The sequence below is a fragment of the Scyliorhinus torazame genome, chromosome 27, assembly GCF_047496885.1.
Source record: "Scyliorhinus torazame isolate Kashiwa2021f chromosome 27, sScyTor2.1, whole genome shotgun sequence".
Taxonomy (NCBI): Eukaryota; Metazoa; Chordata; class Chondrichthyes; order Carcharhiniformes; family Scyliorhinidae; genus Scyliorhinus; species Scyliorhinus torazame.
The window spans coordinates 21,761,352-21,783,098 of NC_092733.1; the positions used below are offsets into that span (position 1 = coordinate 21,761,352).

The 21,747-nt window shown below is 53.1% G+C and overlaps 1 protein-coding gene across 9 annotated transcripts in view; it reads left to right on the forward strand.

The window, feature by feature from the left end:
* Window positions 1-10,433, forward strand: part of LOC140403293 (E3 ubiquitin-protein ligase Rnf220-like) — an 87,004-nt gene extending 76,571 nt beyond the window's left edge. For 8 of the 9 annotated variants that reach the window (XM_072491102.1, XM_072491101.1, XM_072491109.1 and 5 more), the window contains 2 exons: window positions 4,913-4,987; window positions 10,315-10,433. In XM_072491102.1, coding sequence (XP_072347203.1) covers window positions 4,913-4,987; window positions 10,315-10,386 — 147 coding nt within the window. In that variant the 3' untranslated portion in view covers window positions 10,387-10,433. Of the gene's footprint in view, window positions 1-310; window positions 681-4,912; window positions 4,988-10,314 lie in introns of those variants that run through there. The other variant, XM_072491108.1, reaches the window with a different exon arrangement.
* The last annotated feature ends 11,314 nt before the right edge of the window (window positions 10,434-21,747 follow it).

Genomic DNA, 21,747 nt, shown 5'->3' on the forward strand with positions numbered 1-21,747 from the left:
CCCGGTTACAGCTCCCCCTCACAGAGAGACAGGAATGCAGGCAGCTCGTGGCGGAACCAGTTCAGAATCTGCTAAACTCCTCTGATTTTCATTTAAGAATTGAACGAGACTTTTCTGGAAAAACTCAGCAATTTTTGGCAGGGGGGTGGCGGGGTTCTTTCCCCTGCGCAAAAAAAGAAGAAGAATTGAACGAGAGCAGGTACAAGGAGCTGCATGGCCTGCTCCCATTCCTCTTGCTGTGGAACAAACTGAAACCACTGTCCCCTTTCACCTGCACCATGTTGAATCTCTGCTGCCCGTGTTTCCCCAGTGAATCGAGTCTGTGAGGGAGGAGAACGCTCCAGAAGACCAGACGAGGTCGCAGAGGAAGCAGGCCATTCGGCCCATTGAGTCTGCTCCGCCATTCAGTGAGATCGTGATTGATCTGACGCGATAATCCTCAACTCCACTTTCCCGCCTTATCCCCATAACCCTTGACCCCCCCCCTTACTTTCTGTGAAATCGAACTCCGCAGAATACTTTCCTCTTCTTCGAAACCGTTTCCCTGAGATTTAAAAAATATATATACTTCAGGACCCTTTAGTAGATCGCAAAATGAACTGACAACCTTTGTCAGGCAGGCAGGTGACTATACAGGGTTAAACAGTCGCCACACAACCGCCTCCTGATCTATTAGTGACAGAGGAGCTCTATCGATGAGTAGCTGTCAGTGATGGAGCAGGTTGTGGAAGAATATCTCTGCTGAGGGAGCAGGTGGTGGGTGGACATCTGTCGCGGTGGAACCTGCGACTATCTGCCCCCAGGGTCACCATTCTCCTTCACTAGCTCAGTGTGGACGTGTACCCTACACTCGAGGCGCATATTCACTGGCACACTGAGCTGGTGAATAGTGTTAGAGTCCTTCCTTTTGATTCCCCTTTGCTCCCGTTTCTTTTATTTTATTATTTTTGCTCCGCGGACTGATGATTGGATTGTGCCTTTAAGCAGCGGGCTCAAGCTGAGGGAGCCTGCGAGTCAGGACAGTGTGGCCTTGTGGTGAGGAGAAAACAGACATCGTGGGCGAATATTAAGAACCAGCTTTGGAGGAAGTCGGTTTGATTGGCTGGCTGGCAGCCTGTGGGTTGCCCAGGGACAGTGTTCTGCCTGACAACAGTCAGTGATTGGTTCCTGGGGGGTGGTTATCTGAGGAAGCTGGGGCAGAGGTGACTAGACCCTGAAAGCACAAGGAGCAGCTTCTCTCTCGCTGCTGAAGTAAAGAGAACTGCTTTATTATTCTAAAACCAGCGAGTGCCTGGCACATCTTTCCTATATATTTGAAATGATCTTGAATCTACAAAGAAAGTAGGCAGCCTTGCCAGAATAACGCATCTCAAGACTAGGAGGAAGAAGTCTCAAAATGAAAGCTTGAACTCATGAAAGACTTTAACTGGAAGCCGGTCTCATCAGAGATCCTTTATCCTTTTATTTTATTATTCATTATCTTTCCTCTCCACCACCCTTTCCCTGCGTGTGTGTGTGTGTGTGTGTGTGTGTGTACAGAGTGGGGTGAGTTACGAAGGGAGGGTCGGGAAAGGGGTATTAGGTAGTCAGTTACATTTTTATCAGTTTCATTAAATTATCTTTAAATAATAAAATGTTATCTGTGTTTAATTCACAATCCTGGCGAGAGCAGTTTATTGGGCTCAAGATCCTCAGGTATTTAAAAATAATCAAATTTGACTTGTGTTGTGACTCCGGGTCAAGTTGGACTGGAATTTACTAGATACTAAACCAGGGAGTGGTGACAGAAGGGTCTTCACATCTTAGAAACGGTAACGTTCAGGGTGAAGGTCTTTGCATGTCTAATGCTTTTTTTTTTAAGGTATTTTACTCCAAACATATTCAACATAAGCTTGAACATCCAGCAGAGTATAGTTTGTACATTTCCCCCCCCATTTACTCCCCCTCCCCCCAAGCAACAAGCAGCTCCTCAAATTTAGCCATGAATAGTCTCCACCTTGCCTCAAAGCCCCCTCCGAGCCCCTTAAGGCAAATTTGATTTTCTCCAACCTGAGAAATTCGTACAGATCCCCCAAACAAGCTGCATTCGTACAGATCCCCCAAACAAGTTGGCGTTGCCGACCTCCAATTCTAAAGTACCTGTCGCCGGGCAATCAGAGAGGCGAAGGCCATGGCACCGGCCTCCTTCCCCTCCGGCAACTCCAGCACCCCAAAGAACTCCACCATCCGGCTTCACCTCAACCCCTACAATCCTCGACAGGGTCCTGAACACCGCCTCCCTAAAGCTCTCCTACTCCCCACATCCCCAGAACACACGAGCATGATTCGCCTGCCCCCTCTGACACTTCTCGCACCCGCCCAGTACCCCCAGAAAAAATCAGGCCCGAGTCGACCCTGTGCAGCACCTTAAACTGTATAAGACTCATCCTTGCCCAGGAGGAGGTTGAGTTCACTCTGCATCATCTCACACCAAAGTCCCCATCCTATCTCCATCCCTAACTCCACCTCCCACTTCTCCTTGACCCTTTGCACTAAGATCGTGCCCGCCCCCCCCCCCCCCCCCCCCCCCCCGCCTCATCCGGGAGCAACATTTTCTCCAAAAGTGTATACCTGAAGGAACGAAGGCAGCTTCTAACGCGCAAAGCCCCACACCTGCCAATAACTAAACTCACTCCCCTGTAGTAGTTTGAACCTCTCCAGCAGTTCCTCTCACCCAGCAAACTTCCCCTCAGCAAACCTGTCCCCACCCCGCACTAACCCCTCGTCCCTCCATCGCCTGTACATCCATTCCCCCCCCGGTATAAACAGGTGATTCCCACACAGTGGAGTCAGCACCAACATGTGGCCCAGTTTAAAGTGTCTCCTCAGCTGTTTCCACATTTTTAATGGATGATTCCACCACTGGACTGCTCGTGTACGTCCTCGGGGCGAACGGCAGTGTGGCCATCGCCAGCGCCCTCAGGCTCGTCCACTCGCAAGACTCCTCCTCTAACCTGACACGTTCCGCACCCCCCCCCCCCCCCGATTCCTACCCACCATCTTTACCACCTGAATCCTCCCTGCCAATGTCAAATGCAAAGTACCCCACCGTTTAAGGTCCCCCTTACCCTCCTCCACCAACCCCGTCAGGTTCCACGTGGCCTCTGTGCTCGATCTGAACTGAAGTCTCACATCTCGATAGTGCAGGACGCGGTCCAAAATCACTATTCCTGCACATTCTGCTCCTTCCACCCCGATCAGCATCGCCCGGCTCACCACTAAAAAGTCAATCCTGGAATATACCCTGTACACAGGCAAGAAGAAGGGATACTCCCTCTCTCTCCCGGGTGCTCATACCTCCACGGATCCACCATCCCCACTCCCTCTCCCTCCCAGGTGCCATTCCTGACCTCCCCATCGATTTAGGGCTCGACATATCCACCCTCAGCTCCAATACACAATTAAAATCTGCCCCCTCCCCCAAATCAGCTGCTGAAGGTCCAAGTCTGGAATCGCCCCAAAATGGCCTCTCCATGAATCCGGCATTGTCCCAATTAGGTGTATACACATTCACCAACGCCACCGGAGTCCCCACTAGCACCTCACTCACTATTACCATCTACCCTCCCCCCGCTCCGGGTCCCGCACCTCCCTAGCCCCCATGAACCCCGTTTTCTGGTTGAAGAGTATGGCGACTCTCCTCGACTTCGAGTCAAACCCCGAGTGGAAAACACTTGCCCCGCGCACCCCTTCCTCAACCTCACCTGACCTCTCACTCAGAGATGTGCCTCCTGCAGGAAAATCACCTCTGCTCTCAAACATTTCAAGTGTGTGAACAGCCAGGACCGCTTGACCGGCCCATTTGGCCTGCGGACATTCCAGGTCACGATTCTCACCGGAAGCTTCCACTTCCCCTCCCCCTAGAGTCCATCATCATCATCCTTAGGCTCCCCCCCCCCTTCCCATCCCCGCTCTGAATCGAGCTCACCCCAGATGACCGCTTGGAACTGTTCTCTTGGTCCTCATCTTTGCTGGCAGTGTCTTACACATGTCCCCCAGGATCGCCATCTCCACTTCCAGCGACACAATCCAGTCGCTGTGGTCTGACACCACCTTCTCCACCTCCTGGACCATCGCCCCCTGCACCTCCAGTTCTTCTCCACCACTTCCAAAATGCCGCTAAGAGGTGCCGCCAGCCCCTCAATCGCCTTTGACCAGTCACTCTGCATTTCTTTACGCTGCTGCCGAAATTTGTCCTTAATGAATCTCCTCAACTGCTCCATTGGCGGCTTCCCAGTTGACGGTGACCCTCCCCCTCTGCCATTTTTGCAATTGATACTGCGACCCGAGATTCCTCCAACTCCTTAGCCAGGGGGCTCCCACTTGTGGTGATATGCATCACTGTAAATATACAAGGGGTTACTGTAGATACACTACAACTAAGTAAACACTAGAGGGAGCACCGGAGATGTCATGACATGCAGACATACAGCTAATGAACACTTAGAATAGGACACAACCAATGAGCAGTCAAGACACCCAGAGGTGACACTACCACAAGGGGGCATTACACAACCCATATATAAGGACAGGGCACACATGCTCTGTCTCTTTCCACAGGCGACACTTAGAGAGTAGGACAGGGGCAGATCAGAAGCATCACACCCACCACGTGGCTTAGAGCAGACTGGTTAGTTAGACAACACCATGTGTCTTCTGTTGAGTTCGGTAACCCGCAGACATGCCCATCCGGGGAAGAACTAATCCCCCTCCACTCTCCACACAATCTTTCCGCTGAAATTCCCCAAAGTTCGGGTAAAAGGGGCGAACACCAACGTCTTCAATCAGGAGCTGCCTTGTGTGCGGTCACTCATTCAATGGCCACCGCAAGTCCTGTCCATGTCTAACTCTCTCTCTCCCTCATTGTCTATAGGGATCGTATTCAGTGCCTTTGGCATCAATCCATTGTTGGCACATTCACTGTGAGGAATGCTGGCTTCGGGCACTGGTAAGGTCATGCAAAACAAACGTCACAAGCTTTTTAACCCCCCCAGCTGTGAAATATCTGTCCCTCAGTGAAGACTTTCATTCGCACATCAACAGCTGAGAGAATTAACCTATCGCAATGTTTTTGATAATATCGGCCTGGTCAGCAGAATGCGGACGGTGTCACAATCAATCCCACATACGAGTCTGGGCACAGGTCGAAGATCAGAGGTCACGAACACATCACAAGGATCTTCCGGTCCTGCCGAAAATGAATGGACCTTTGGCTTCGCCTGCAGGGGGCGTCTCAGCTACACTGGGGCTGGAATATTCCGGACAAACAGTGGGTGATTTTACACTTCCCAACTCTGGACACTCTCCTGCCTGGACTCAATCTGTTACTCAGCTGAGAATAGCTAACTCAGCACGGACAACGTTCGGACAATGGGCGGATTGTTCCGGTTTTCTAGTTAAGCGCAGACTCGGGCAAGAAAGGTGTGCGCTCTTTGACAAATAAAGTGCTGGAGATGTGTCCCAGGTTGCCTGGCCTGTTGACAACATCGGCTTCCTGTGCCTGGGTCTCACCCCCACAACCCAAAGGTGTGCAGGGTAGGTGGATTGACCACGCTAAATTGCCCCTTAATTGGAAAAAGAAATAATTGGGTACTCAAAATTTATTTGAAAAAACAATTTTAAAAAACATCGGCTTCCCAGGGCTCCCCAATCTCCAAAAACACAGATCACCCCGTGGTCAGGTTAACACCACTCCCACACACACACAGGGAACCCCCTACCACGCACGGGGAACCCCTACCACGCACGGGGAACCTCCCTCACACACACGGGGAACCCCCCTCCCCCCTCACACACAGGGAACCCCTCCCCCCTCACACACACACATGGGAAACCCCCCCCCCACTCACGGGGAACCCCCCTCCCCCCTCACACACACAGGGAACCCCTCCCCCCTCACACACACACACATGGGAAACCCCCCCCCCCACTCACGGGGAACCCCCCTCCCCCCTCACACACACAGGGAACCCCTCCCCCTCACACACACACATGGGAAACCCCCCCCCCCACTCACGGGGAACTCCCCTCCCCCCTCACACACACAGGGAACCCCTCCCCCCCTCACACACACACATGGGAACCCCTCCCCCCACTCACGGGGAACCCACCCCACACATATGGGGAACATCCCCCTCCACACACCAACACGGGGAACCCCCCAAACACACACGGGGAACCCCCCCCCCAATCATGGGGAACTCCCCCCACAAACGGGGGGAAACCCCCACTCACGGGGAACCCCCACTACACACTCACACACTGAACCTCCCCGCCCTCCTCCTCCCCCAGACACACGTGGGGAACCTCCACCACACACACACAGGGGAACCCGCCACCCCCACTCATACAGGGACCTCCCGGGAGGAATAGCCCTGGAACTGCCCCTTGGCAAGGTGCACTGCTGTGGCACTGAGGTGAAAATGTATTTAAATGATGTTCCTGGGCAGGAACCTTATTGTGTTAATAGCCGTGGAGAGGGGGTTGCATGGTGGGGTGGGGACACAATTGCCTGATCTCACCGGCAAGATTCTTGTTGTTGGCCTCTCGCGGGAATTTGCGTCTACGTCCCTGGGCAATATGATGGGTACCGGTCGGTCGTTCACTCCTCTTGCATGAACAGGCTTCTTACATCCTTATGGTGAAGTGTTTGTGTAATAAACATCCTGAACAATGTAAGGGTTGGGAACTTCGCCCGGGCTCCCTGCCCTGGGTCCTGTGAGCAGGAGTGGCATTCTGCGTGGTGGGCACTGAAAAACCCAACCCTTAGGGCTGGTCTCGCTTACGTCCAGGGTTAGTCTCCCCTTGGCTTATTATAGGCCTGGTTGTCCCATCGCCATCCCCTACAGCTGATCTTCCCTTAGAAACACAAAGCATAGGATCAGGAGGAGATCTTAAGCCTGCTCCACCATTCAATATGATCATGTTTGATCCTCTATCTCAACACCACACTCTCGCGCTCTCTCTTCATACAACTTGATGCTTTTAGAGTTTAGAAATCTGTTTCCCTCTTAAATATATTCAGTGACTTGGGCCTCCACGGTTTTCTGTGGTGGAAAATTCCACAGGTTCACTGCTCTCTAAGGGAAGACATTTCTCCTCATCTCAGTCCTAAATGGTCCACCCGTATCCTGGGACTGTGACCCCCTTGTTCTAGACGCCCTCCCCCTGGCCAGGGGAAACAGCCTCACTGCATCCTGTGAGAGATCCCCTCTCATTCTTCTAAACTCCAGTGAATACAGGCCTCACTTGACCCAATCTCTCCTCATGTGACAGTCCCCCAGGAATCTATCTGGTGAACATTCGCTGCGCTCCCTCTATGGAAAGTGTGTCCTTTTTTAGATGAAGCGACCCAAACTGAACACAATACACCAGGTGTGGTCTCACTGAGGCCTTGTACAGTTGCAGCACATCCCTGCTCCTGTACTCAAACCCTCTCGCAATGAAGGCCAACACACCATTTGCCTTCCTAACTGCCTGCTGTACCTCCGCGCTTGCTTTCAGTGGCTGGTGTACAAGGACACCTTTTCCCAATCTATCACCATTTCAATAATACTCCGCCATTCTCTTTTTCTTACCAAAGTGGATAACCTATCCATTTATACTGCATCTGCCATGTGTTTGCCCACTCACTTCAACACGCCCTGAAGCCTCTTAACATCCTCCTCGCTACTCACGTTCCCACCCAAGTTTTGTGTCGTCAGCAAACTTGCTTACCTCATCCATATCAAAATTAGTTTCTCCAGAACGAATCTTCTCATTAACCATAAGGCTGGTCTCTCTTTCCCCAGTACGAAGTCTTACAACACCAGGTTAAAGTCCAACAGGTTTGTTTCGATGTCACTAGCTTTCGGAGCGCTGCTCCTTCCTCAGGTGAATGAAGAGTGTTCCAGAAACACATATATAGACAAATTCAAAGATGCCAAACAATGCTAGGAATGCGAGCATTAGCAGGTGATTAAATCTTTACAGATCCAGAGATGGGGTAACCCCAGGTTAAAGAGGTGTGAATTGTCTCAAGCCAGGACAGTTGGTAGGATTTTGCAGGCCAGATGGTGGGGGATGAATGTAATGTGACATGCATCCCAGGTCCCGGTTGAGGCCGCACTCATGTGTGCGGAACTTGGCTATAAGTTTCTGCTCGGCGATTCTGCGTTGTCGCGGGTCCTGAAGGCCGCCTTGGAGAACGCTTACCCGGAGATCAGAGGCTGAATGCCCTTGACTGCTGAAGTGTTCCCCGACTGGAAGGGAACATTCCTGCCTGGTGATTGTTGCGCGATGTCCGTTCATTCGTTGTCGCAGCGGGTCTCGCCAATGTACCACGCTTCGGGACATCCTTTCCTGCAGCGTATGAGGTAGACAACGTTGGCCGAGTCGCACGAGTATGTACCGCGTACCTGGTGGGTGGTGTTCTCACGTGTAATAGTGGTATCCATGTCGATGATCTGGCACGTCTTGCAGAGATTGCCATGACAGGGTTGTGTGGTGTCGAGGTCATTGTTCTGAAGACTGGGTAGTTTGCTGCAAACAATGGTTCGTTTGAGGTTGCGCGGTTGTTTGAAGGCAAGTAGTGGGGGTGTGGGAATGACCTTGGCAAGATGTTCATCGTCATCAATGACGTGTTGAAGGCTGTGAAGAAGATGACGTAGTTTCTCCGCTCCGGGGAAGTACTGGATGACGAAGGGTATTCTGTCGGTTGTGTCCCATGTTTGTCTTCTGAGGAGGTCGGTGTGGTTTTTTGCTGTGGCGCGTTGGAACTGTCGATCGATGAGTCGAGTGCCATATCCCGTTCGTACGAGGGCATCTTTCAACGTCTGTAGATGTCTGTTACGCTCCTCCTCGTCTGAGCAGATCCTGTGTATACGGAGCGCTTGTCCATAGGGGATGGCTTCTTTAATGTGTTTAGGGTTGAGACAATTCACACCTCTTTAACCTGGGGTTACCCCATCTCTGGATCTGTAAAGATTTAATCACCTGCTAATGCTCGCATTCCAAGCATTGCCTGGCATCTTTGAATCTGTCTATATATGTGTTTCTGGAACAGACCTCTTCATTCACCTGAGGAAGGAGCAGCGCTCCGAAAGCTAGTGACATCGAAACAAACCTGTTGGCCTTTAACCTGGTGTTGTAAGACTTCATACTGTGCTCACCCCAGTCCAACGCCGGCATCTCCACATCATCTCTTTCCCCAAACATACTTTATTTTAAAATACTTTCCCGTGTTTTCAAAAACCTGTGTGGCCACAGCTCCCCCTGTCTCTACAATCTCCTCCAGCCTCACACTCCTCCGGGATATCTGGTTTAATCATTCTGGTGGTTGTCCTGTCAGTTGCTTGGCTCCCAAGCTCTGGAATACCCTCCCCATAACCTCTCCAATCTCTGCCCCGCTTTCGTCCTTTTAGACTCCTTACAACCTACCCCTTTGATTGAGCTTTTTATTAATTCATTGAACCTGGGCGTTGCAGGCTGTGTTGCCCATCCCTAATTGCCCTCTAGGGGGCAGTTAAGAGTCAACCACATTGCTGTGGGGTCTGGAGCCACATGTAGGCCAGGACCGGCTAAGGACGGCAGATTTCCTTCCCTAAAGGACATTCGTGAACCAGGTGGGTTTTTATGACAATCGGCAATGGTTTCATGGTCATCATTAGACTTTTTAATTCCAGATATTTCATTGAGTTTAAGTTCCATCACCTGCCGTGGTGGGATTCGAACCTAGGTCCCCAGATCATTATTCTGGGTCTCTGGATTACAAGTCCAGCGACAATACCACTTTGCCACCACCTCCCTTTTGGTCATTTGACCCCTTGCATGGCTTGGTGTAAAACTTTCATTTATAATCATCTTTCATTCCGGTCGCCACAGTAAAGTCGCCACAGTCCCAGATGACCACAGGTTACTTACCCATTTGAGGGGGAGAGCTGACTGGTGGTGGCTTAACCTGAGGGTCAGCACACCTCAGGCAAGGGGCAAAGTTCGGAGGGCAGGGCCTTCACGAATAACCTCAGCCAGTGCAGGAATTGAACCTGCGCTGTTGGCCTTGCTCTGCATCACGAACCAGCCGTCCAGCCAACTGAGCTAAACGTACCCCCATTACAGTAAAGGTGCTCTATAAATATATATTGTTGGTGTTACAGGATGTTCCTCTAGGGTTGTCTTCCCTTGTGCTGAGTTAAGAAGTCGACCGTGTGCCTTTGTAACTGATAGCATTCGGAGAAAGTAGACCAAGAGAAAAAGTATGTAAAACCCGTAACTTCCTCTGTTCTCTGTTCATTATAGGGGTCAAAGAAGCTGTGTCCACAGTGTAACACCGTCACGTCCCCAGGTGACCTGCGCAGGATCTACCTGTAAGGCCTGGATTCCGAAGTGAAACAACCCTTGATCAGTGGGGGGGGACAGTGGGGGTTGGAGGGGGGTTGGAGGGGGGGGGGGGGGGGAGCGTGGTTTACAGGGTCCACGGAGCAGATTGCTGCTTCGCTCATCATGAACTGTCTTCAGCGTATACATCCCTGAAGTGACTAACTCGCCGACGTGTGAACAACGTGAGGCTACTCCGGAGTGACGTTCAGAGACCTTTCGCCATTCGCAGCCGAAAGATTGATTCGTCGATTCGCTCCACCGATCTCCAACGTTTTCAGAGTCCCAGCATCTGTATTTTCTTCTTTGCTTGACGTTTAAACGGTCTCTACCCACCCACACATCTTTGTCTCCCCCACTTTCAATCCATCGTTTCACGCACCATCCCAGGGCAGCCAGGGGCAGATAGTTGGCATGATGCCAGGGTTTGTATTAGCCAGAGTCGTACGTTCTGATTCCTGCCTAGTGACCCTCCCTGTGTGTGTGTGTGTGTGTGTGTGGGCAGGAGCGGGCACAGCTCTCTCCTCTATGCGGTTGAATCAATTGTCTACACTCATGAACGAACAGTGCAATATCCCCTACCTTTTCCTCACCATGTTGCCTCCCCCTAGGAACTCCTAGGTTCCCCGTTCAATATTCCCCAGCTGCCAGCATGTTGGCACAGTGGTTAGCACTGCTGTCTCACAGCGGCAGGGACCCGGGTTCGATTCTGCACGTTCTCCCCGTGTGTGCGTGAGTTTCCTCCGGGTGCTCCGGTTTCCTCCAACAGCCCAAAGATGTGCAGGTTAGGTGGGTTGACCAGGCTAAATTGCCCCTTAGTGTTCAGGGATGTGTAGGTTAGGCTATGGGGTTACGGGGATAGGTTGGGGGAGTGGACATGGGCAGTGAGCTTTCAAGATGGGTCAAATGGCCTCCTTCTGCACTGTAGAGATTCTATGATTCTATAATACACATAGAGCTGCCCTGATACGTGTTAATTGAGCTTTTTACTGTAGGACAGTCAAGGGATAGGTCTATGAAGTCCCATATGCCAGTGAGGCCAGGCATTTAAACAGCTTGTTGACTTACTCGCAAATTGACGTATTCCTCTTTGACCTTTGTTTTTTTTAAGAGCACTGGCATTTTTGACCCCTGATTTAAGAAGGCAGAATGGTTTTGGACACTTAAATGATACTCAAAGTGTCTATACTGACTGTTGCCAACCGTGAGTAAATGTAATTCCTGGAGATTTGATCACATGACTTGCCCGCCACCCTCCAGCCATTGGTTGGCCGACTCGTCCATCCTTGTGACACACGGCCTTCCGAGGCCAATCGGAAAGCAAGAAGACGCATCACCCGATTGGATGTCAGTCAAATAGTCCAACCCCCCCCTACCATTTTCAATATTTTCATACCTGACAAAGAGACATGTTAAAAGAAAATGACAAAAAAACCAACCTCTTTTAACGTCTCCCGGGCCGCACACACCGCAGTGTCCTGGAGACTGACTGTCAGTTCCTGGAGACTCCAGGCCAATGCTGGAGGGTTGGCGACCCCAAACGCAGACGGAGATTTTCCACTAGTAGAGCCATCACCAAAATGTGAAACCGCCGAGTTAGCAAGCTTCCTCTTCAGCTGCTGGGAACCCAAGCCATGCAAGGGGAAATGAGCCTGTACCGGTCATGAAACCAAGCTTGGCCAAAGCCCTCAGCCCTTCCTTGTGCCGTATCCCTCTATACCCATCCTATCCATGTTTTTGTCAAGATGCCTTTTGAACGCCGTTAATGTATCTGCTTCCACAACCTCCCCTGGCAACGCGTTCCAGGCACTCACCACCCTCTGCGTAAAAAACATTCCTCGCACATCTCCTCTAAACTTTACCCCACGGACCTTAAACCTGAGCCCCCTGGTGACTGACCCCTCCACCCTGGGAAACAGTGCCTGCCCATCCACTCTATCCATGCCCCTCATTTTTTTTTCCTATCAATTTAGAGTACCCAATTATTATTATTTTTTCCCAAATTAAGGGGCAATTTAGCGTGGCTAATCCACCCAACCTGCACATCTTTGGGTTGTGGGGGCGAAACCCACGCAGACGCGGGGAGAATGTGCAAACTCCACACGGACAGTGACCCAGGGCCGGGATTCTAACCCGGGTCCTCAGCGCCGTCATCCCAGTGCTAACCACTGCGCCACATGCCGCCCACTGTCCATGCCCCTCATAATCTTGTAGACCTCGATCAGGTTGCCCCTCAACCTCCATCGTTCTAATGAAAACAGTCCGAGCCTATTCAGCCTCTCCGCATAGCTAACACCCTCCAGACCAGGCAACATCCTGGTAAAGCTCCTCTCCACCCTCCCCAAAGCCTCCACATCCTTCTGGCAGTGTGGCGGCCAGAATTGTGCGCGATATTCGAAGTGCGGCCTTACCAAGGTTCTATACAACTGCATGCAGCATGACTTGCCAGTGTCGAGGGAAGCAGGCCTTGGCCTCCGCTGGGTCGTCCGCCAGCAGGTAAGAGGCTGCAGGAATCAGTGGAGCCATGTCCCAGTAGGACCCCCGCCCCCGGCTTCAGCAGAGGGGATGCTGGACAGAGGCGGGGGAGGCCTGGTTACACCGTCTGCAGAAGGTTTCAGCTCTCTGGAGATTGATTACAGCTGCTTCGTCCTATTGCAGATTCCAATGGCAGTGACTGTTGGCTAGCTGTAGGGGGCAGAGTTGCACCATCTACGGATAAGCCACACCGATCGTTAAAAGAATCGGATTTAGTTCCGGAGGGTGAGGGGAGGGGACAGGACCTGAAAGTAAAACAATGATGCAACTGGAGATTTTAATACATGGGCCGCTCCCCCGCTGATCTAACTGTGCTGTTTCTCTGCATTGATGTAATCATAGGGAAGCATATTGCTCATTAAAGAGAGGCCTGTGTTTCCTAATGTGTTACAGCACTCTCCTCCACGCTGTGTTATTTTAACAGAACCAGGCACATTTTTATCATGGCTGTAGCAGAGTTTTCAGGGTTTAGAACACGTTTTGTTCAACGCTCCAGAAAATCAAGTGAGAGGATGGGGAGAAAAACTTAGCTGATACGAAGACAATGTGCGGGAGCCAACAAGAGGAGACCTCTTCCCACCTCCCCTTCCTTCAGGACTGTGCTCAGCATGTCAGGGCTGACAGAATGGGGCAGGCACGGTGTGAAGTGGTTCAAGGGGAATTGACAAGTCAACAATGAGCTCACACGCATCTTTGCTTCCAAAGGGGTCAGCTGAGTTGGGGGGAATTCAAGACTGCGGTAAAATGGCAGCTTCATTACCTCTCCGCCACCTTCGGCCTCGGAGTCCGCGCCGTAACGCTGTTTAGCACTGGTTTCCACGAGCGTGGCCCAGGCGTAACGGCGCTTGTCGGGGGTCTGAGGCAATCGGAGCCCCCCCCCCCAAGGTGATCGGGCTCTCGGTGGTACCCCGGCACTCCACGATGCCACCCGGTCACTTTGGCACCACCAGCCTGGCACCTCAGCACCGCCCCCCCCCAGGCACCCTGGCAGTGCCACCCTGGCAGGGGCAGTGCCGGAGTTGCCAGCTTGCCTTTGCTGGGGAGTGGGCCGAGGAGTCTTCTGAAGCGGGCTGAGGGGGAGCTGGAGGACCCCGTAATCGGTATGTTAGAGTGTTGGGGGATGTCCAGAAAAAAAACTTTAAACCACCTTCAATAGCGAGTTACCTCAGGCAGGACTAGGGGATGAACGTTGGACATGCCTGAAGAGTACAATTACCAAAATCAATGGTCTGAAATACATGCTAACTAGTGTGATGTGGTCCACACACAGTTGTTCCCATGACAATAACACCCAAACCCTCTGATAAACTGTTCCTCTAGCTGGCAACAGTATTGGAAATAACTTATTAAAATTCTGTCACGGGATGCGGGCGAGGCTGACTGGCTCGGCATTTGTTGCCCATCCCTAATTGTTCTTGAATTGAGTTTGCTGCTGGGCCATTTCACGGGGCAATTAAGGGTCAACCGCATTGCTATGGGCCTGGAGTCACATGTAGGCCAGACCGGGCAAGGATGGCAGATTTCCTTCCTAAAGGACATCAGTGAACCAGACGGGTGTTAACAGTAATCCGTGATATTTTCACGGTCACCATTCCGAAGACTAGCTTTCAATTCCAGATTTTGTTAATTGAATTTGAATCCCAATTCAGCTGCCGTGGTGGGATTTGATCCCGTGTCAAACCCGTCGCTTTTGCCCTGAGTTTGTATGTTACCGTTTGAAACGCTCACTGATGCAGCAGAACGGTCAGTTCTGGCGAGCGGTCAGTTTAAAAAAAAAAAAGACTTATGCCCAGACTTACTCCCCATTCGTCACAGGACCACTGTAACACAACATGGCTTCTGAAACGGGGGCTGAGATACATTGACAGGACAGTGAACCTTTACTCTGTATCTAACCCCGTGCTGTACCTGTCCTGGGAGTGGGTTTTTTTCCAATTAAAGGCCAATTTAGCGTGGCCAATCCACCTGGCCTGCACATCTTTTGGGTTGTGGGGGCGAAACCCACGCAAACACGGGGAGAATGTGCAAACTCCCCACGGACAGTGACCCAGAGCCGGGATCGAACCTGGGACCTCGGTGCCGTGAGGCCACTGTGCTAACCCACTGCGCTACCACTTCTGACAGAAATGAGAACAGGGCATTGACTCCAACAGTGACAGAAATAAAGGCCGAATGTGTATAATTGGACTGGGCTGGCAGCAACTTTCCGATCAGGCTGACTTGTGATTTCTCAGCACAGAATGTGTATTGTCCATTCCTAATGAATATATTAACAGCGATGGATTGGCAGAATAGATTCATATTCACATTCCAAGCTGCACCTTTGTGTCTATAAGTCCTTTATTACTTAGTTTCCACATCCCTGGGCTGCTGCTGACTCACTGCTATACAATCCTTCTGCTAAATGTTATCAATGGACAATACCGCAACAAGGTCTACAGCGCACCTCACCCCTGCCACGTAATGCAAACTCTTTTTTCGAATCCATCTCAGAAAGGGAATGTCTGGATGTGTTTAAAGGGCTTCAGCAATGTGTTGCCCTGTGGAATGAGCGTGGTCCCAAAATCCCTGTCTGCTGCTTCCCTGATCCTGGCCAGGAATCTCGGCACGTCACGAGTGCAAAGGTGGCACCAAGCCCAGGAAGGTTGCCCATCCCTGCTATTAGCGGATGTCCACTACGCCATGCACCCTCTTTCCATAAGGGTTCATTTACTCAGTCCTCCAACTCTGGCCCCGTGCGCACCTCTGATTTTCACTACTGCCCCTTGGTGGCTGTATCTTCAGCAGCCAAGACCCTACTTCCAGAAATTCCCTTTTTTTAAATCTCTCCACCTCTCTTTCCTCTTTTAAAAGACGCTCCTTAAAACCAATCTCTTTGACCAAGCCTCTAGTCATCTGCCCTCACGTGGGCCAGTGTCAACTTTTGCTGAGTTAATACTCCATCCGCCAACTACAGCATTCACTCCCTGCATCGCCCACGCACAGTGCCAGCCGTGTGCACCATCTACAGGATTCACTGCAGCAACTCACCAAAGCTCCTTCGACAGCAGCTTCCAAAACCGTGACCTCTACCACCGAGAGAGACAAGGCATCTGGCACATGGGAACAGTACGTTCCCCTCCAAACTTCCACCTCCTTCGCAGAGAGATAGACCGCAAGCCTCTACTCATTCACACAGGAGGACAACTGAGACTAACACGCTGCGCGGTTTATGCTTCACCTTATTAGCACATTATACATCCATTGGTTCTCCAGTCTGCCATCATCCGACTGATATATTCGTTGAAATTTAATCTTACGTTAACCTCTCTGGGTCAATGCCATGTTCAGTGTCGACTGAGTTCAGTGGCTGATGGAGACAGTATAGAGGGAACTTTATATTCAACCGGTTTTTGACCTGTCCTGTGAGTGTTTGATGGGGACAGTGTCGAGGGAGCTTTACTCTGTATCTAACCCCGTGCTGTACCTGTCCTGGGAGTGTTTGATTGGGACAGTGTAGAGGGAGCTTTACTCTGTATCTAACCCCGTGCTGTACCTGTCCTGGGAGTGTTTGATGGGGACAGTGTAGAGGGAGCTTTACTCTGTATCTCATCCCGTGCTGTACCTGTCCTGGGAGTGTTTGATGGGGACAGTGTAGAGGGAGCTTTAGTCTGTATCTCACCCCGTGCTGTACCTGTCCTCGAAGTGTTTGATGGGGACAGTGTAGAGGGAGCTTTACCCTGTATCTAACCCCGTGCTGTACCTGTCCTGGGAGTGTTTGATGGGGACAGTGTAGAGGGAGCTTTACTCTGTATCTCATCCCGTGCTGTACCTGTCCTGGGAGTGTTTGATGGGGACAGTGTAGAGGGAGCTTTACTCTGTATCTAACCCCGTGCTGTACCTGTCCTGGGAGTGTTTGATGGGGACAGTGTTGAGGGAGCTTTAGTCTGTATCTAACCCCGTGCTGTACCTGTCCTGGGAGTGTTTGATGGGGACAGGGTAGAGGGAGCTTTAGTCTGTATCTAACCCCGTGCTGTACCTGTCCTGGGAGTGTTTGATGGGGACAGCGTAGAGGGAGCTTTAGTCTGTATCTAACCCCGTGCTGTACCTGTCCTGGGAGTGTTTGATGGGAACAGTGTAGAGGGAGCTATACCCTGTATCTAACCCCGTGCTGTACCTGTCCTGGGAGTGTTTGATGGGGACAGTGTGGAGGGAGCTTTACTCTGTATCTAACCCCGTGCTGTACCTGTCCTGGGAGTGTTTGATGGGGACAGTGTAGAGGGAGCTTTACTCTGTATCTAACCCCGTGCTGTACCTGTCCTGGGAATGTTTGATGGGGACAGTGTGGAGGGAGCTTTACTCTGTATCTAGCCCCGTGCTGTATCTGTCCTGGGATTGTTTGATGGGGACAGTGTAGAGGGAGCTTTACTCTGTATCTAACCCCGTGCTGTACCTGTCCTGGGAGTGTTTGATGGGGCAGTGTAGAGGGAGCTTTACTCTGTATCTAACCCGTGCTGTACCTGTCCGGGAGTGTTTGATGGGGACAGTGTAGAGGGAGCTTTACTCTGTATCTAACCCCGTGCTGTACCTGTCCTGGGAATGTTTGATGGGGACAGTGTAGAGGGAGCTTTACTCTGTATCTAACCCCGTGCTCTACCTGTCCTGGGAATGTTTGATGGGGACAGTGTAGAGGGAGCTTTACTCTGTATCCATCCTGTGCTGTACCTGTCCTGGGCGTGTTTGATGTGGACAGTGTAGAGGGAGCTTTACTCTGTATCTAACCCCATGCTGTACCTGTCCTGGGAATGTTTGATGGGAACAGTGTGGAGGGAGCTTTACTCTGTCTCTAACCCCGTGCTGTATCTGTCCTGGGATTGTTTGATGGGGACAGTGTAGAGGGAGCTTTACTCTGTATCTAACCCCGTGCTGTACCTGTCCTGGGAGTGTTTGATGGGGACAGTGTAGAGGGAGCTTTACTCTGTATCTAACCCCGTGCTGTACCTGTCCTGGGAGTGTTTGATGGGGACAGTGTAGAGGGGGCTTTACTCTGTATCCATCCTGTGCTGTACACACCCAGAAATGCCTGTTCCCCCACCTTCAGAAGCAGACTGCCACCAACCCACTGACAAAGAATGTCCCAGGAACCTGTGCAAACCGGGTCCTGCCCCGTCGAACTCTTATGGGATCAGTAAGTGCAAGGAAAACACGGGGGTACAGTGCGGGATCTCTGTCACTTCGATTCGCTCTGCCGTCCGCCCAGCTTTGTGATCGGAAGGCAGGATTAAAGCTTCCCCGTGTCTACCCTGAGGAGATAATGGCGGCGCCACTTTTATGTCAGCGGGACTTTTGTAGGAGTCAGAATGCCAGGCACCAGACTCCTGACCCAGGGCAATGGGGTTGACTCCTAGCTGCCCCCTGAAATGGGCAATTCAGTTCAAGGGCAATTAGGAAAGGGCAACAAATGCTGCCCTTGCCAGCGATGCCCAATGTAGCGGTCCTCCATTGCCGGTGTGGGAACGAAGCCCTCTGCGCATGCACGGGGATGACGCCAGCACGCGGTGGCGCTCCCGCGCATGCGCCAACGTGCGCCTGCTGGTGGAGGCCCTTCGGCGCCGGTTGGCGTGGCTCCAAGCCCCTTTCCCCCCGGGCCGGCGGGGCGCAAACCACTCCGGGGCGGGCCTAGCCCCTGAAGGTGCGGAGGACTGGGGCGGCCCGACGCCGGAGTGGTTCACGCCACTCCTCGGCGCCGGGACCCCCCGCCCGCCGGGTAGGGGAGAATGGGCAGCACGGTAGCATTGTGGATAGCACAATTGCTTCACAGCTCCAGGGTCCCAGGTTCGATTCCGGCTTGGGTCGCTGTCTGTGCGGAGTCTGCACGTCCTCCCCGTGTGTGCGTGGGTTTCCTCCGGGTGCTCCGGTTTCCTCCCACAGTCCAAAGATGTGCCGGTTAGGTGGATTGGCCATGATAAATTGCCCTTAGTGTCCAAAATTGCCCTTAGTGTTGGGTGGGGTTACTGGGTTATGGGGATAGGGTGGAGGTGTTGACCTTGGGTAGGGTGCTCTTTCCAAGAGCTGGTGCAGACTCGATGGGCCGAATGGCCTCCTTCTGCACTGTAAATTCTATGATAATTCTATGATAATCCCGCCCATTAGCTCAAAGTTTCTGCTGAGGCAGATCTCACTGCATCTGGGCAAGGCATGGCGGTATATACTGCTCATGATATTGGACCACAATGTCAGGCAATGGTTCTCGATGCTCGCCCAACCTGTGGAGGTCAGGGTGGTCACATGACATAAGTCACGTGCAGACGATGGTGTGAATCTCGTTGCAAGCTCCCAGAGGCGGGCTGGCACGAAGGAATATGCAGAGCAACAGCGCACTGTGACATCAGCTCTGTCAAAGAATATTTTTAGTTCAGCAATCAATCACTACCAGTCCTGTAGCAAGTAAAATATTTTAGCATGATTTCACTTCCTTCCGTTGGGAGGGGGGGGGGGGGGGGGGGGGGTTGGGGGGCACTGTTGCTTCATAGCTCCAGGTTCGATTCCCATCTGTGCGGAGTCTGCAAGTTCTCCTCGGGTCTGCGTGGGTTTCCTCCTCGTGCTCCGGTTTCCACCACAGTCCAATGATGTGTAGGTTGGGTGGATTGTCCAGGCTAAATTGCCCCCTAGTGTCCAAAAAAGGTAGGGTGTGGTTATTGGTTAGGGGGAAATGGGAGCGATTTAGGGTCAGGTGGAGAGATTGGGGGTCAGGTGGAGAGATTGGGGTGAGGTGGGGAGATTGGGGGTGAGGTGGGGAGATTGGGGGTGAGGTGGGGAGATTGGGGGTGAGGTGGGAGATTGGGGGTGAGGTGGAGAGATTGGGGGTGAGGTGGAGAGATTGGGGGTGAGGTGGGGAGATTGGGGTGTGGTGGGGAGATTGGGGGTGAGGTGGGGAGATTGGGGGTGAGGTGGGGAGATTGGGGGTGAGGTGGGGAGATTGGGGGTGAGGTGGGGAGATTGGGAGTGAGGTGGGGAAATTGGGGGGAGATTGGGGGTGAGGTGGGGAGATTGGGGGTGAGGTGGGGAGATTGGGGGTGAGGTGGGGAGATTGGGGGTGAGGTGGGGAGATTGGGGTGAGGTGGGGAGATTGGGGTGAGGTGGGGAGATTGGGGGTGAGGTGGGGAGATTGGGGGTGAGGTGGGAGATTGGGGGTGAGGTGGGGAGATTGGGGGGGAGATTGGGAGTGAGGTGGGGAGATTGGGGGTGAGGTGGGGAGATTGGGGGTGAGGTGGGGAGATTGGGGTGAGGTGGGGAGATGGGGGGTGAGGTGGGGAGATTGGGGGTGAGGTGGGAGATTGGGGTTGAGGTGGGGAGATTGGGGGTGAGGTGGGTAGATTGGGGGAGAGATTGGGGGTGAAGTGGGGAGATTGGGGAGGTGGGGAGGTTTACGGGGAGGTGGGGAGATTGGGGGTGAGGTGGGGAGATCGGGGTGAGGTGGGGAGATTGGGGGTGAGATGGGGAGATTGGGGGTGAGGTGGGGAGATTGGGGGTGAGGTGGATAGATTGGGGGGAGACTGGGGGGGAGGTGGGGAGATTGGGGGGAGGTGGGAGGTTGGGGGGGAGGTGGGAGGTTGGGGGGGAGGTGGGGAGATTGGGGGTGAGGTGGGGAGATCGGGGGTGAGGTGGGGAGATTGGGGGGGAGGTGGGGAGATTGGGTGGGAGGTGGGGAGATTGGGGGGGATGTGGGGAGATTGGGGGGGAGGTGGGGAGATTGGGGGTGAGGTGGGGAGATTGGGGGGAGATTGGGGGTGAGGTGGGGAGATTGGGGGTGAGGTGGGGAGATTGGGGTGTGGTGGGGAGATTGGGGGTGAGGTGGGAGATTGGGGGGAGGTGGGGAGGTTGGGGGGAGGTGGGAGATTGGGGGTGAGGTGGGGGGGAGGTGGGGAGGTTGGGGGGGAGGTGGGGAGATTGGGGGTGAGGTGGGGAGATTGGGGGTGAGGTGGGGAGATTGGGGGTGAGGTGGGGAGATTGGGGGGAGATTGGGGGTGAGGTGGGGAGATTGGGGGTGAGGTGGGGAGATTGGGGGTGAGGTGGTGAGATTGGGGGTGAGGTGGGGAGATTGGGGGTGAGGTGGGGAGATTGGGGTGAGGTGGGGAGACTGGGAGTGAGGTGGGGAGATTGGGGGTGAGGTGGGGAGATTGGGGGTGAGGTGGGGAGATTGGGGGTGAGGTGGGGAGATTGGGGGTGAGGTGGGGAGATTGGGGGGGAGATTGGGGGTGAGGTGGGGAGATTGGGGGGAGGTGGGGAGGTGGGGGGAGATGGGGAGATTGGGGGGGAGGTTGGGAGATTGGGGGTGAGGTGGGGAGACTGGGGGTGTGGTGGGGAGATCGGGGGTAAGGTGGGGAGATTGGGGGTGAGGTGGAGAGATTGGGGGGGAGATTGGGGTGAGGTGGGGAGATTGGGGGAGAGGTGGGGAGGTTGGGGGGAGGTGGGGAGATTTGGGTGAGGTGGGGAGATTGGGGGTGAGGTGGGGAGATTGGGGGTGAGGTGGGGAGATTGGGGGTGAGGTGGGGAGATTGGGGTGAGGTGGGGAGATTGGGGGTGAGGTGGGGAGATTGGGGGTGAGGTGGGGAGATTGGGGGTGAGGTGAAAGATTGGGGGTGAGGTGGGGAGATTGGGGGGGAGATTGGGAGTGAGGTGGGGAGATTGGGGGTGAGGTGGGGAGATTGGGGGTGAGGTGGGGAGATTGGGGTGAGGTGGGGAGATTGGGGGTGAGGTGGGGAGATTGGGGGTGAGGTGGGGAGATTGGGGTGAGGTGGGGAGATTGGGGGTGAGGTGGGGAGATTGGGGGTGAGGTGG